The sequence below is a fragment of the Trichoplusia ni genome, chromosome 3, assembly GCF_003590095.1.
Source record: "Trichoplusia ni isolate ovarian cell line Hi5 chromosome 3, tn1, whole genome shotgun sequence".
Lineage (NCBI taxonomy): Eukaryota > Metazoa > Arthropoda > Insecta > Lepidoptera > Noctuidae > Trichoplusia > Trichoplusia ni.
In genome coordinates, this window is record NC_039480.1 from 11,007,674 (window position 1) to 11,023,845 (window position 16,172).

Below are 16,172 nucleotides of genomic sequence, written 5' to 3' on the forward strand. Positions count from 1 at the left end.
AGATAACGTTTTGTATTATCAGGCAAAGCTGTAAAGTTTAAAATGTGCTCATGCCTCATTCAGTACCGGGAAACTTACTAATTCCTAGCTCAGCAGTGTTGCCATACAAATAGTCAGTTTTGATTTTTTCCATGCTATGGCAACACACTATAACAAAATAATGTTGCTAGTAGTGTAATAACAAATTGAAACCAGTCCTTTCATCGAACTTCAATGACGTTCATTATTGCCAACATTTAGGAAAAAAAAATAAAAAATGACAAAAGTGTGCTGTCATTTTTCTGACCATCGAATCAATCACTGTTGATTTTCTAAAACAAAAGTTTATTATTGCGTTTCGTAGGGAAAGATGTTTCGAGCCAATAATTTTGATAAGTTACTTGGTAAGTACCAAAAATGTTAATATCTTGCGCACCGCATCATTGCTTTCGTATGTAACAAAAATAAAATTACGTTGACATAATTTTAATGGGCAGTTTTCTCTGATTAGCATTTAGCTTTCTTTATTTTGACCGAAATAGTTCTAAAACAGTTTAATTTACGTATATTATGAGTCATAACATTGAACTGTCTGATAATGCACGGCTCATTGGCGATACTTATGATTATTACCATTCTAAAATGGTGAAATAATTTGTTCTAGATAAAGCGACAAGTAATCTACGCTTGGACCCCGATTGGCCGACAATCCTACAAATATGTGATTTGATTAGGCAAAATGATTGTTCGTAAGTATTTTTATGGCCAACATTTAATTTTAGAAAAGGTCAGAACAATGAATATGTGATAAGAATGCTTTCCTACTATCCCTTTGACCCCATCCGAATAATCATATTAGTGTACCTATACCAGTACCATCCCTGTGAAAAACATATTTAACATTAGGTTTTCCAATATAAATTTCATCTTGTTGATCTTGTAAATGGTTATAATTCCTATTTCTGTAAATATTTTCGCCCATATTACTCATAGGGATAAACAAAATTGTGAAGCAGAACTCACAAATAATTGTGTTTTTAGTGCCAATCTTTTTTTCCAACCATATTTACAGAATAATAATCAATATTTTTTTATAAACAAAACAAAATTGATGTAAGTAAAACTGTAATGTAAACAACATTTTATTTCAACCATATGTGAACATAATTAACCATATACCAAGTAAAGTATACAGGTGTTATAGTTATTATGTAAGATGTAAAACCAGCAACAACCCTTTGTTTATCTAATCTGACCAGCCATTGTTCTTCTTTATTCTTTGATTCATCTCTTATCAGAGGTTGAGTACAAGTATTGGACTGCAGCTGTGCTAAGGTGCTAGTGGATATACTAGCTTTCAAATTATAATAACAATGTTGGAATAATTTATCTGTATTATATATCAGTAATATAATCTATTGTATCTCATTACAATGTACTCACAAGTCACATTCAAAATTAGAATTGATTTGCAATCCACAATGTTGCTCATAGGTATTTCATGAATGTTATGATTATAATCAAAGGTGTCACATAAACTTTGTAAAGATGTCTTTAAATACATCAAAATCTCTTGTATCTTTTAACAATGTACTTGAATTTAAATTCCAAATTGATCTGCATTCTACAACAATGCTCTAAGGTTGTTATTCTTGATGATACGTTATTTTCAACTGTGTTGTGCATGAAACTACTTCAAAGATGAATACAGCTTTAATATTAGTTATCATCTTATCCAAATAAAAGTTAATGAACTCGCCTAGTTCAATAATAAACAAAAGTTTGTATCTTGTTACACTCATGTTTCTAGAAAATTCTTAGTGGTTGTTAAGTTTTGTAAATTATTATGCCAAAATCTTAGAGAATTTACTTTCTTCTATCTAATTTATTGATCCATGCTACTACTTATTTCCATATCGGATCAATTCTATCTCCTATTTTCTAACTTCCAATAGGAAAATTCAATAAAATACTGGTGAATGTTCCAATCCAAATATGTAAACAATTGGTAGATAAATTTTATCCTTGCATTAGTCATCAATGTTATCAAAAACTATCTATAATCATTTTCACTGGCTTATCTATACACAAACTACCAATCAACAATTTACTAACAGTTCTTATTACTGTTTTAATTATATATTATATTTGTATGTCACATTAAGTTAATTGGTAGTGAGGTAAAAGCAAGATTACACAGAGACAGAGTTGGAAATCAATAGGGGAGACCTTTATCCAGGATAATATTGAACACCTATTAATCATTATTAAAATCAATAGACCTCTATAAGTATAAGTATAGAATCATATACATAGTAAATGTGATAACAATAATTAACACTTGTTACAGACCAAAATATGCAGTGGCAGCAGTAAAAAAGAAACTGTATTCACAGAACCCTCACCAGGCTATGTTTGCTCTCCTCACACTAGAGAGTATTGTTAAAAATTGTGGTAAGTTCTATACCTTTAATACTTACATTTGGTTTATTAACCAGTAAAATAGGCATGTATTAGTAAGTCAAGTTCCAGGACAAATACTCATCAATGTTTGCAACTTTCTGCCTTGCACATCTAATCTGTGAAATAATCCACTGCTTGCACTTCTTCCAAACCAATATGACCTTCAAACCTTCAAGAGCAGAGAGTATTCCTTTTTAAAAGGCCCACAGCGCACTTGTGACTACTCTGGAGTTGCGATGTTCATGGTCAGCGGTAGTCGCTTAACATCAGGCCGTCCACCTGCTAGTTTGGCCCATACCACATAAAAAATAGGAATGTGTGTAACATAGTTATTAATATGGCTCCACCCAAGAATTGTATTATAATAATTAGTCATTGCTGCTTGCAGTTTTGGATAAGTGCCTCATTTTGTGAATAGCTGTGTGTCTTTTTTTAAAACAATTTTACTAAAGTCCAACCACTGCACAAAGCAAAGAGCTCATGATGATACAGGAAGAAAAAATATTAATCATGAAATACACTTATGATTGTTCTCATAATCATTTTATTTATAACTTATAATTTATCATTCATATGAGTAATATGAGAGATATTTCCCTGTAGTAATTTCAATAAGATTAATTCAGAAAATTAAAAAATCCACTAGAAGCTTAGAGCATATATATTTTAGTGCAAATAATATAGAACATTACCTCAAATTTTCATTTTCGTATATCAAACAATCACAGAATAGGTAATGGAATTTAATGAGGATGTATTTTTGTAAAAATCATTAAATACAATGATGGAAATTTAATGCTCATAATTTAGTGATGTGGATCAGAATAAGTAGCGAAATAAGAACGGATTAATTATTAATCAAAGATGTTGAATTTGATATGAGCTAAAGAGGTCAGTGAACTATAATAGCTCAATTGATCTGATATGACCATATTTATCAAAGAAGAATATCATGCACCAAGAAACCTTCTTCATAAATTATATTCCTACCTATATGCTCCGAGCATTTTTTTCATTCGTTTTTTTTATTTCTATTTCTTTTTCTAAGGCTCTGGCGTACACGATGAAGTAACATCGAAGGCTTTTTGTGAGATGCTACGTGATCTAGTGAAGACAACACAACACGACAATCTGCGCAACAAAATACTAGAACTCATTCAAGCTTGGGCTTTCGCCTTCCGAAACTCACCGAAATATAGAGCTGTGCAGGTAAGATTTTATTTGAATAGTGATACCTACATACCGTCCTAAGTTGTACCGTCGGTTACGAAAATTGATAAGATCAATCAACTTCTCTTCTTTGTGGATGTCTTCAAATCTGAAGGTTGGCTGCTAGGTCCATAATCAGTAAGGTTTACACATAATTATGTACAGTGAATATAGATGAATTGACAAAGATCAACTTCTGGAATATTATTACTATTTATTAAATTACATTTTCAAATCAGATTGAACAACGGGAATGCATGTAAAAAAACTGCGCCACCTATTAAGCATTAATTTCATTTAAATGCTTCTCGTTTATAGCCAGCCTCCTTTATAGTAGGGCTACCATACTTACCTTGAAATTTTGCCAAAACCTATATGTACAGTTGACCCCAAAACATCGGCAACCTTGACACTGACATCGCCTGTATTTTTAAGCAGAAGGTTAGCGTTTTGATTTCATTATGCGTTTCGACTGGGTTCCTAAAAAGCCATCGCTAAAAGGGCATCGCTTGAACTGCTCCTAATACGACAGTGCATTTTGTGTCAATAATAGGCACAATAGAAAGATAACTGCTCCAATTATAAGTTGTTGAATATAAATATGCATACATTGGATGACTTACTTAAATTCAAGTAGAGACCTATCTTTGTTACGGACATACACAACGAACCAACTGGCCTAAAATATGATAATAGTGTTTTTTTGTCTAAATATTCTTTGTGTCGTCTTGTCATATTGTAAAAATTGTAATTTACCCAAAATCCAGTCCTAAAATGTCACATAGCTACGTGTTAGGGTCAACGTACACCGTGCGACATAACATAAGCGAAAAATTCACTGTCAAAATCCCTACGTCACACTTTTATATGCTTAGCATTGTTATAACATTACACACTCGTTTACTCTCAGTCACTAGGAGAACGTACAGTTTTGAAGAATTAGTCATAGTCAGGTTTAATTTTAATGATACCAACTATTTTAAGTGCTTTTATGGATGTACAACACACTTCATAAATAACTATTAAGTATTTATTTCCCTTTGAATTTCGATGTTAAGTACGACCAAGTCCAAAACAATAGAACATTTTGCGATTTAGTGTTCCACAATAACGAACCTGTATGAAAATACTTGCAACCTCTTGCGTCATCACTGAGTTTAAATGTTTCCAAACAAATGATCTCTGAAAAGAAGAAATCTACAAATGCCTTACGTTGCCGTACCTACAAGCTTACGCAAAAACATCTCATTTTTACCAAACCAAATAATAATACAAGATTGTCTGTAAATTGCACAGTTCACTGAACGCTTCACGTAGGTACTATTCCAAGGTTGTATTATACGTACAAATAGGTTCTTTACTATATTGATCTAACCACACCTAATAATCTAATTACGTTATGCTTTCATGCCATTGTCATTTTGTACTGTAGAGTGTGAAACACGTATTTTCTGTACTGGTTATCATATGTGAGGAACCGACGCCCATGCATGTAAGCGCTCATTTAATTAAAACTAATCAACTGTGCTCACTCTGTAATATCATGATTGTTCTGTTTACACTGCCGTTTATGTCAATGTCCTGACGAGTGATTTTATATACAATAACTTCACATATCTCTACTTATCATACTTTAATATGTATGTAAATTGAGCAGTCGTATCATATCAGTCAGTCCACTATCGAGGCATTAAAACGCCTGCACTATGACAAGAATGACTTATTTTTATTGATCGTAGTTTGTTTACGTCGCATTATACCAAGACAGACTTGACATCAATATTCAAGCGATGTAGTTCATAATTCGTAGGCACTTACATTAAAAAACTAGGTACTAAACGCGAAAAGTACTTCACTGGAACAAATACTACATTCATGATGATAAGGAAAGGCATATAAATAGTTTTTAATATAAACATAAGCGGAGGACTTACCAATAGCACATACGGGCGCTCATACCGGCACCAACTGACAATTATACCTAGTTATACGTACGTACATCTGTTGTGTATATAAATAAATACTATAACATTATACCTGTTTCCTACGTCACATCTTATCAGTCAGACGTTCATGATTCATAATCTTTTAGCCATCGTAAAAGCAATCGTGTCTCGACGCCGATACTCCTTTGTTAGTCGTGTCGACTTTTCTGTACATTTTTTATGTAAAGTGTTTAAAAACTGTGAAATATACTGTTAACTGATGGAAGTGTTTGTGAGAATGTACCGTCATTCAGTATTACCAGTGTTTTCCCGTATAAGTGCTTAGTCATATTAATTTGTTGCTAACTTGTGAATGATTTTCATGTTTGTGTTTTGTTAAATAGGACACAGTGAACATTTTAAAAGCGGAGTGTTACAAGTTTCCTCCACTCAAGGAGTCTGACGCTATGTTTTCTGCTGATACTGCCCCGGAGTGGGCTAACGGAGAGGTCTGTCACAGGTAACCTGCTTTTTATATTATTACAGTTAACTATTTTCATTCTTTTTGCCTATAAATAATAAAATAAAGTAAAACTCTTCAGTTTTTTACTTTACTGACAAACGAAACTAAAGGTATGGTAATATTTTCCTCAAGTCATTGTTGTTTACCTTTAAATTTTTTCCTTTGTGCTGAATCAAGGTTTTTAAACCCATTCATACTGTTCACCTTCCTAGTTACAGTTATGTAGTGCCTTCTGTGACACAAATTGCCTTGTCCTAGATGCCGAGTGGCATTCTCGTTGATGGTGCGCCGGCATCACTGCCGTGCTTGTGGGCAAGTCTTCTGCCAGCAATGCAGCTCCAAGACATCTACATTACCCAAGTTTGGTATAGAAAAGGAGGTAAGCAAGACCACTATAATGTTGCCAAAACATCACCTAGAGTGCCTGCCAATAGAAGTGCTCCCAGGGTTATGGCTGAAATAGCCTACCACTCTTGGTACACTTTTCAAAATGGCATAAAAATACCTGAATTACCTGATTAGCGAGGCACATTTTAGAAGCATTCCAAATCTTAAATTAAATTTCACAATTAACAATTAAACTTTGAAAAAGTATCTGTTTACTAGGTATACTTTTTAATGGGGTGGGGATTCTCAGGAAAAAAGGAACACAAATTTAGGATGTCATTATCTTGTTGTGTCTAAACTCAGTACAGTATGATGGCTATAATTAGATTAAGTAAGAATAAATATGATTAAACACTACATATACTCTAACCATTTAGTGAGGATAATGACGTCTTTCATTTATTTACTTCCTCAGAATCACCTGGCTATCAATCTATATACATAATTTCAACATTAAAGAGCGAATGTTTTGCAGGTGCGTGTCTGTGATGCTTGCTATGATAAAGTTAGCAGACCGCCACAGTCATCCACTAAACTGGATATTGTGGATACTTCCAGCGACTATGGACCCACAGCGGCAACTCAGCAGGTCAGTTCTAGTCTAGAATATTACATATTTCTCCACAATTTCAATGCTTAAATTTCTCTACAATTTCGGAATTAAGATTGTAAGGGGTGAATTTAAGACAGTGAGTAGAAGCTATGTATGGAGATAAAATGCAATTTTTACCTTTGTTTAAGTTAGGTAAAGCAGTCAGTACAGCACACCAGCTAACTAAAATGAAGTGTTTCCAAAGATGTTGTTTTTGGAACATACATGCGAAGGTGTGCCCAAAATTATTTGCAAACATGTCTAATTTTTGTTCAGAAACTATTTACACCTTATCAAAATATATTATTCTTTCCCACAAGGCAGTTATTACAATATTTTTTTTCCTAAGGAATAAATAAGCTTACTTAGTAGCAGTCTGCAGGCATCCTAAAGGTTTCATATTGTAGGATTAATAAAATGTCTAATTCAATTAGTGCTTTGTCAAGTATGCTCTTGAAATTTAGAATAGTAACTATGTACTCAGTGCCGTATTATCCATAAGGCACTTTAGGCCAGTGCCTAGGGGCCCACTATGACCAGGGGCCCACCACCAAAGTAGGCATCTAAAAAAAAGCTCGATAATTTTTTTACTGAATGAAAACACTTGAACTAACAACACTTTAACTTGAACCATGGGGGCCCCCACTCCCTTGTTGCCTCGGGGCCCTTAGATCCGGCCCTGTATGTACTGTTAATATTTAACACTTCTGGTGGAAATATCATACAAAGACAAGACATAATTCAAAGATATAATAGAGGTTATTAAAAAAAAGTCAAAGAAAACAAAACTCATACAAACTTATGCAAATACTTTATTAACTTAAATATTATCACTGTGCCTCGTACGAATCGCCCGGCATTTCACCTCCAGGCACCAACATTGCTATGTTATTACCATTTAACAATATTTGGTCCAATTTCGTAATTTTTCTTCCCTCTGGTGTTGATTCATACTCCGTGACGTCATCAAGCAACATATTAACGAAATCGTCGAATCCTTGTAGAGTTCCAACCATTTCTTTATCGTTTTTCATAATTATATGGATCCGCGAACCTATACACTTATCTACAAGTTCGAGAGGTAGTAACGTGTTCGGATTCGGTAGCGATGCTTGGGCCATTTTTATGAAGTCAAACGTACAGTATTAAACTATTCAAGCGTATAAATGAAGACAAAAATTATTAGATTCCAGAGTATTTAGCGTAAACACCAACGAACGAAATACATGATCACGCTACACGGTTTAGTTTGACAGTCGTTGTTTCGTTCCGAAACGTCTCGTTTTTTGCAGTCTTGAACTCTTGATGTCGGATAAAATAATGTATGTCTCGCACAGTGGTATAATTAAAAATTTATTTTATTTTTTCAACTATTAAACTCATCCTATCATTAATTTTATTTGCAAAAAAATTTTTTTCGATGTTCGTTTCAGAACGAATGAATGAAATGTTGCCATATTCAAATACTTGGTCTAAATGGGGTAAATCGTACAAAGAAGTGATAAGCGTAAAAATAAGTATAGTGATAAATATTTCGTTAACAGTTTATCGGCTTGATGTTTCATTTGTATTGCGGTTCCCACTTTTTTTATAATTAATAATCCTACCTACCATTAGCTTTATCTTTATCAACTAACTCAATGACTTCGATTGTGTATCAGTTTCAAAGTTTTCAATTGATGAAAGTATTATTTTGTTACTTTTCCAATATAGATATTGAACATTAATTGTGAATAATAAATAATATAATATGATATCCATCAACGGTTATGAGACTTAAACATATATCGGGCAACTTTTAATCTGAAGTGACAACACTTTTTAACGTCAAATTTTAAAAGTTTGTTCTCAATCATTTGAAAGTAACGAACGCGTCTGAAAGGAGCAATAATAAGTTGTTTTGTTTTACTGTTATCTACATATTTTGTGGAAAATGGCTAAACATGTGACGAACTTTCGTGGTGAAATATATTACACTCCAAGTGGTAAACTGCATATAAAGGATGAACCTGTAACTCCTATTGAAGAAGATTTTGGTGATCATAACAACTTTGACCAGTCTTATGAACATGACTTCGGTAATATTAGAAAATCTATGTCTATGAACGATATAAATGCCTTGCGTGACGACCTGGTGAAGATGGAATTCTATGATAAGGAAGATGTTTACCACAGACACCGCAAGCCTTCAGGGGCTCCTCATGAGTTGTCAAGAACGAAATTCGTGTCAATGGCCGAAGCTATTTACCATTACCAAAGAGATACTCCAGGACGTTTTCATTCGACGCGTCCACAGATATTTCGATCTCAAAAATCGACTGGTCCGTCAGGCCTTACAGTTCCGCAATCGCCTATGCTACGGTCGCGAACACGCTCCAGACCGACCCACATAATGTCACAACAAGAGCGAGAAGAAATGGAGCTCGAAGAACTGAGGAAATTCAAAATCAAAGCTAATCCAATTCCAAAATCAGTGCTAGAAGGAACTAAAAATCTGCCCGAAGTGACTAAGAAACCTATTACTATACCAGAACCATTTAAGTTGACAGAAATACAAAAGAAAATGGCCTCCCAATCCCCTGGGGGACATCATTTCAAAGCAAGACCAGCACCTAAGCACATACTAGAGAAGCCACACATACCTGTTAAACCACCGGTGCATGTTACTAAACCAGTGAGTCCAAAGTTCACCTACAAAAGAACTAACTCTTCAGATCTTTTGCAAAATGATAAGGGAAAACACAAGAATGAAGAGAAACAACATCATCATCCACCCCGCACAGGACCTGTGAGGCCTGAACCATTCTCATTTGAGAAGAGAGATGAAGAACTGAAGAGACGCAGAGAAGAAAGAATTAGACGTCAAATTGAGGAGGAGCGCAAACAAGCATCCCTGTTCAAAGCCCAACCTGTACCAGTGGCTGTTAAGAAACGCATGCACTCGGCTGCTCCTAAATGTTGCTCTTCCAATGCATCATCAGAGAACAAAGAAAACATCAAATTTGAGGCTAAACTCCCAGTTGTACTCTACAAGGAACCCTTCAAACCAGTATTGCAACCAGTTCATCAAGTCAAATCTGCTCCATTTGAACTGACAACAGAAAAGCGAGCAGCTGAAAGGGAGAGATTTGATAAACTGTTGAAGGAAAAAGAGGAGGAACAAGAAAGAATTAGACAGTTGAAGCTTAAAGAACAAGAGGAAAGAGAGGAGAAGGCAAGGGTTGAGTTAAGGGCGAAGTTGATACACCATGCTAAACCAGTACCTAAATTGGAAGCACCATTTGTACCAGAGAAGTCTGTCACTACCCTAACTGTGCCTGAAACCCCTAAGTTTATTAGACGACTCAAACAGAAGTAATGTAATCATGGATAAGTCCAAAGGATAATTATTTGATAAAATGGTTTAATTAGGCATACTATCAGGATTGTCTTACTAGTTTGGGACCAAAGCAGAATCCTGTTGTTCTGAAAAGAGGGCAAAGTTTTAAGTCAAATAATTATGAGTCTGCCTCATGAAAGTTATTTCTAAGCCTTAAGGAATTAATTAACTCTCCATGTTAACATTCCTTACTTGATTTATCATGTTCTCAATCTAATTATTCTAGCAATGTACTGATATTGTAATTTTTATTGAATATTTTAGGATATTTTTAACTATGATGTTATTGTTATAGATATTTAACTTAACTACTTTCTTAATGACATTTCTTGAACATAATAAATAATGACTTTAGTATTCAATGTGTTTCATTTGTTTTGACCTCATTTAGGATCCTTATTATTAACTCTTCACTAAAAGATAAGAGGACTAGTATTGTAACATTTTACAATAATTAATCTTGCTTTAAACAGCAACATTGTGATTTTCCAATAAGAATGGACTCTGCCACCATAATCTGGGTTTATATTTAATGGCTTTCAATTCATATTATTGAATGACTAAGTAAAAAAAAAATGTAGAAGTTAGAATTGAAATGTTTCATACATTATAACAATGATAAAGGATTTCTGATGGATGTAGATTTGTTTATGTAGTAGGTTTGGAAACTTAATAAAACAACTGCATTTTCTTCACATAATTATTTGAGAGGATAATGAGCCTAGGTTAGGACCAACAGCCCTTAGATTATAACAAGAAAAACAGAATATTTTGATCCCAAATAATTCAATTAAAACATAAGTAATCAACAGACGATTCTGCTTTATCACTACACTATTTCACATTTTGTTTATCACCTTACCTTTTTTCCTTTATGGACTGAGGACTCGACATTCGTCACAGGGTAACCAGTTATGAATAACAAAATCATTTAAGCTCAAAAAATTGCCTAATACATAATATATTTTGTTTTTAGAAGCGTACCGGTGGCAAGACAGCTGAGGAGCTGCAGGAGGAAGAGGAACTGCAGCTGGCGCTCGCTCTCAGCCAGTCCGAGGCCGAGCAGAAAGAAAAGGAGCGCAAGTCGCGCGCTCACATCTTGCCAGAACCGACACCGCACCATCCTACTGGTGGGAACCAAAAACTAGCTTCGTTAGCTTACTTTTTTATTAGATAGTGTATACGACGACTATGACATGTAGACTATGCGGTATTAATCACCACTACTTGCCAGATATTGACCTATGTTGAATTTGAATTCATTATTATTACTTTTACTTTCTTCTCATTTATTTAATCAATTGTTTAGCATAGGGCTAACCTTTAATATTGGTTTAAACGTATAGTAGTAACGGTAAATTTAACAACGAAATTCATATTTTTTTCACAATAGTTTTGAACTAAGAATGTTAATATTTATTTGATTTGTTAGTGTCACCAACGCCATCATCGGTAAGCGCTTCGCCGGAGCACAGCACGCAAGCCAACTCGGAGCTGTCGCGGTACTTGGACCGCAACTACTGGGAGCAGCGCCTCTCACGAGACAATGCCGTCGCGCCCACTGCGCCCGCACCCGCTTCACATGCCTCTGATATTACTGAAGTAAGGATATGATCAGTTTTCAACCAATGCTTCCTGGCCTTTCTAAATATTACCCCATTATTGTTACACCCAAGAATTTTCTGTTACACTGTGGATAGTGTTAGTTTAGATAAAATGTATTGGTTTAAAGACTTAAAAGATATTACTCTCTGGTTCTTTTACAACAATACACTCGGTCCTCCACCTTTTATGTTAAATTAAACCTTCATCAGCTCTCTATATTTCACTAAAACCTTAATGTCAGTCTTCAGTGTCATATTCTTATATTTTTAGTTAAGTATAGTGTAATAACTGAAACTTGTAATCTTTGTTTAATTAATATTAATATCCTGTCAATGCATATCTTAAACTACACTACACTACTGTATTAAATAATTGTTAATTAGGCCAGGTAGTATGATTGTAATAAATTATTGTTTAATCTTGTGTAGGAGTTCCCGAAGCCTTCAGCCACGAAAGCTCAAGATGATGACGCCGAAGATAAAGAAATTGACGAATTTGTTGAATCTCTGAAATCTCAAGTTGAAATATTTGTTAACAGAATGAAAAGCAACTCTTCGCGGTAAGAAAACTCATTATTTTAGTTGCAACACTCTTTAATTTCGTAGTATTAACTTTGTGTGTAAATTATAATTTAGATATCTCAAGAACTTCGATTAGGTTATACTTGTAGAAAAGCAAAATATTATAATATGTTATCTTGCTATTTTCAGAGGCCGATCAATTGCAAATGATACTGCCGTTCAGACTCTCTTCATGAACATAACGGCGATGCATTCCCGACTATTGCGCTATATACAACAGCAAGACGACAAACGTGTCTACTTGGAGAGTTTACAGGTGAACTATTCTTTGCACATAATTCATACTGATCATCATTTTTGTGTTATATTTACGTAGCCTCATCAAACAAATTATTCATAAAAAGTAAAGTGATATGCGAATAATATTATTAACTTCGAAAATACTTATAGTCGATGTATTATAACACCGTACTTCGTGTTGTACTTTTATTATGATACGTAAAGTTTAAAAAAATAATTCCTGTTTCTAGGATAAAGTCACTCAAATCAGAGACAGTCGCGCGGCTCTCGATACGCTGAGGGCCGAACATGCAGCCAGACTAGCAGCCGCCGCTGAAGCTGCCGAGCGACAGAGACAAATGCAAATGGCCGCCAAACTGCAAGCCATGAGGAAGAAAAAGCACGAGTATCTGCAGTACCAGAGGCAACTGGCTTTACAGAGAGTACAGGTACAGTAACAGTCAACTCACTGAATATAAATGTACAATATAACAATGCTGTTATTTTATGGTATATTTATTCCTCTCGCTATCCATGGCACAAGACACAAAAATTACCATTATAGAAATCTATTTCTTAAGTCAAGTGTGGCATTATCGAAATGAAACATACTTTATTTCTTTTTATTCTTTCAGGAACAAGAGAGGGAGATGCAGATGAGGCAAGAACAACAGAAGCATCAATATTTGATGAATGCTAACAACTACTACATGCCTGGTGCCATGCAACAATACCAGAGTGGTTACCCGAATCCCAATCAACCAATCTATGGCAACCCCCAGTTTCATCCACAAAACATGATGCCTCAAGCCACCACTGACAGCAATGCACCTGGATCAGTTCCAGGACAAGCTCAAATGTCCACAGCTAATATGCCTATGAGCATGAACCAGATGGGAACAATACAGTCCATGCCACAGCTCACAAATACATTTGCTGCTATGTCCACATCAGCTGGAGCTATTAATCAAAGCTCCGTCAGTGCTCAGCCATCTATGAATCAGTCAAACTTACGACCCAATTTAACTCAACAATTACCATTGCAACAACAAATGCTTCTACAGCAAATGCATCAGATGCGAATGCCTGTGCAGCCAGGTATGCACCAAATTGTGCCACAAACTATTGCTAATGGCATGCCTGGACAAAACATTCCACAACAGAATGGGCAAACTGCTCAGTTGCCCAAACAAAACATGCCAAATCAACCCCAACAACAGCAACAACCAGGTGGTATGATGCCTCAGATGTCTGTTGCCCAACAAAATCTCAATCAACAGTTAATAAATCCCAACAATCCAATGATGGGACTTCAGATGCAAAATATGCGAATGCCTCTCATGCAAGGTAATCAACCAAATGTTAACCAACAAGTGCCAGTGTCTGGATACCCCACCATGAACATTCAAAACCAATCTAACATTCAACAACCTGTATCTCAAGCTCAGAATATGCAACCACAGTCACAAATGCCTATGCCTGTGCAGGCCATGTCTATGCAGGGACAGCAAATGATGCAGGGGCAATCATTACCTGGACAGGCTCAGGGTGTACAAATGAATAATAATGCTCCACAAACAAACCAAAATTTACCTGCCCAAGGTCAGCAGGTGCCTCAAACACAAGGCCAGCAAATGCCACAACACCTACATCAGCCACAGATGTCAGTTAATCAACAAATGTCCATGCCTGGCCTCGGAATGCAACCATCAAATCAGCAAATGATGATGCAAGGACAGCAAATTGCTTCTCAAGGTCAGATGATGATGAACCAGGGACAAACACAGCAAGGACAATTACCTGGCTCTCAGCAAATGAACCAAGGACAAATTTCATCTCCCCACCAGGGTCAAATATCAGGTGGCCACCAAGGACAACTGCCGACTATCCACCAGGGTCAAATATCAGGTGGCCACCAAGGGCAACAGATGCCACAAGGTCAGTTACCTCCTGGCAATCCAGGCCAGATGCAAATAGGTCAACAGATGCAAATGGGTCCCTCTCAGCAGATGCAACAGGTTCCACAAATGCAAGCCCAGCAAATGCAGGGTCAGCTGCCACAACAAGTGGGAATGCCTCAGCAGATGCAGCAGCCTTTACAACAAGGACAGCCTGGTCAAAACATGCCAGGACAACCAAAAATGCAACAGCCGAACTTTAACAACGCCCCGCAAGGGCCTTCGCCGTCCGGCACCAATCCACAGCAGCAGCAGCAGCAACCACAAAGCAAGCCTGAACATAATAACAACACGGCTGAACTTATAAGTTTCGATTGAGACTACCAATGGGCTAACTGAGGGATCTCTACAAATGAATGACTGGAAATAATAACACTTGTTCTACGTAATATAAACTATATGCAATCATTTTTTGCACTTAGATATTGTGCTATGTTGTGAGTTTTAAAACCAAAATATTGTCATGTATAGATAAATTTGAGATTTTATAGTTATAAAAAATAATGCCTTTACTTATAAATGTTGTAAATGTGATAATGTAAAATTATAAAGTCCATTCCTCCAATCTAGAATGTCAGAAAGTAAGGTTACAAAAAAATTTGGAATGCCGGAATGCCTTTGACGCGTTTATAAGTAAAGTAATTTTGATGCTTTTAAATATCACAAATAGTAAACAACTATATTATTTATATTATCGTTAAGATAGACCATGATCAAAATTCGGCAGCAAATAATTACTACATTATCATGCGAATCAAAATATATCCCATTAAATCATTTGCTGTAGCCAATAGTTTCCATTTAGTTAGAAGCGCCTTGTAATCTATGTAAATGCAAATATGTATAAAATATTCGTCGTTCGTAGTTTATTTAGATTATAATATAAATGAGAAATTCTAATATTTTCACATTTTATTTCATTGATGTGGTAATTGTTTTGTTATAATATTTTAAGTTATATAATGTATAATACGACGTACCAATAAAAACAATAAAAATATTTTGTATTTATTTACTAGCCTGTTAGATTGACCTTTGATATGGAAGCCAAAGATGTAAAATCTTTAAGGTACTCACTATGCACCTAGAATAGTGAGTAACTATAAGATTATACATAAAATTTAAGACTTTCTTTTATAGACAACTAGCTTCTCGCCCGCGGCTTCGCCCGCGTCGATCGGGTAAAACGCTCCGTTTCCAAGAGAACTCTTCAAAAGTCCGGGATAAAAAAAGGTTCAGTGGTTTAGACCTGAAAGCGTAACAGACAGAGTTACTTTCGCATTTATAATATTAGTAGGGATGTTGTGAAGGTAATATATTTTCTTTCTTGTGGTATTTTTCTACCGTTTTCT

The 16,172-nt window shown here is 35.3% G+C and overlaps 3 protein-coding genes across 3 annotated transcripts; 2 read left to right on the forward strand and 1 right to left on the reverse strand.

Moving 5' to 3' along the window:
* The first annotated feature begins 214 nt into the window (after window positions 1–214).
* LOC113491902 (hepatocyte growth factor-regulated tyrosine kinase substrate) lies at window positions 215–15,580 on the forward strand. The gene is made up of 13 exons (XM_026869117.1): window positions 215–383; window positions 644–728; window positions 2,330–2,433; window positions 3,491–3,651; window positions 5,981–6,096; window positions 6,358–6,478; window positions 6,962–7,075; window positions 11,434–11,587; window positions 11,890–12,059; window positions 12,491–12,621; window positions 12,773–12,899; window positions 13,114–13,311; window positions 13,498–15,580. The coding sequence occupies exons 1-13, from the start codon at window positions 350–352 to the stop codon at window positions 15,136–15,138; spliced, it is 3,156 nt and encodes a 1,051-aa protein (XP_026724918.1). The 5' UTR covers window positions 215–349; the 3' UTR covers window positions 15,139–15,580.
* LOC113491906 (U6 snRNA-associated Sm-like protein LSm5) lies at window positions 7,871–8,353 on the reverse strand. The gene has a single exon (XM_026869120.1). It carries the CDS (start codon window positions 8,197–8,199, stop codon window positions 7,909–7,911), a length of 291 nt encoding a protein of 96 aa, XP_026724921.1. The 5' UTR covers window positions 8,200–8,353; the 3' UTR covers window positions 7,871–7,908.
* On the forward strand, window positions 8,789–10,814 carry LOC113491904 (targeting protein for Xklp2-like). The gene has a single exon (XM_026869118.1). The coding sequence runs from the start codon at window positions 9,012–9,014 to the stop codon at window positions 10,434–10,436; it is 1,425 nt and encodes a 474-aa protein (XP_026724919.1). The 5' UTR covers window positions 8,789–9,011; the 3' UTR covers window positions 10,437–10,814.
* Window positions 15,581–16,172: the final 592 nt, after the last annotated feature.

What these genes read in the sequence shown, in the direction of transcription:
- LOC113491902 (XM_026869117.1), top strand. Translation starts at nt 350, where the DNA reads ATGTTTCGAGCCAATAATTTTGATAAGTTACTTG. An exon ending in GACACCGCACCATCCTACTG is followed by an intron (nt 11,588 to 11,889) that starts GTGGGAACCAAA and finishes TTGATTTGTTAG; the next exon opens with TGTCACCAACGCCATCATCG. An exon ending in TCTACTTGGAGAGTTTACAG is followed by an intron (nt 12,900 to 13,113) that starts GTGAACTATTCT and finishes TCCTGTTTCTAG; the next exon opens with GATAAAGTCACTCAAATCAG.
- LOC113491906 (XM_026869120.1), bottom strand. Translation starts at nt 8,199, where the DNA reads ATGGCCCAAGCATCGCTACCGAATCCGAACACGTTACTACCTCTCGAA.
- LOC113491904 (XM_026869118.1), top strand. Translation starts at nt 9,012, where the DNA reads ATGGCTAAACATGTGACGAACTTTCGTGGTGAAATATATTACACTCCA.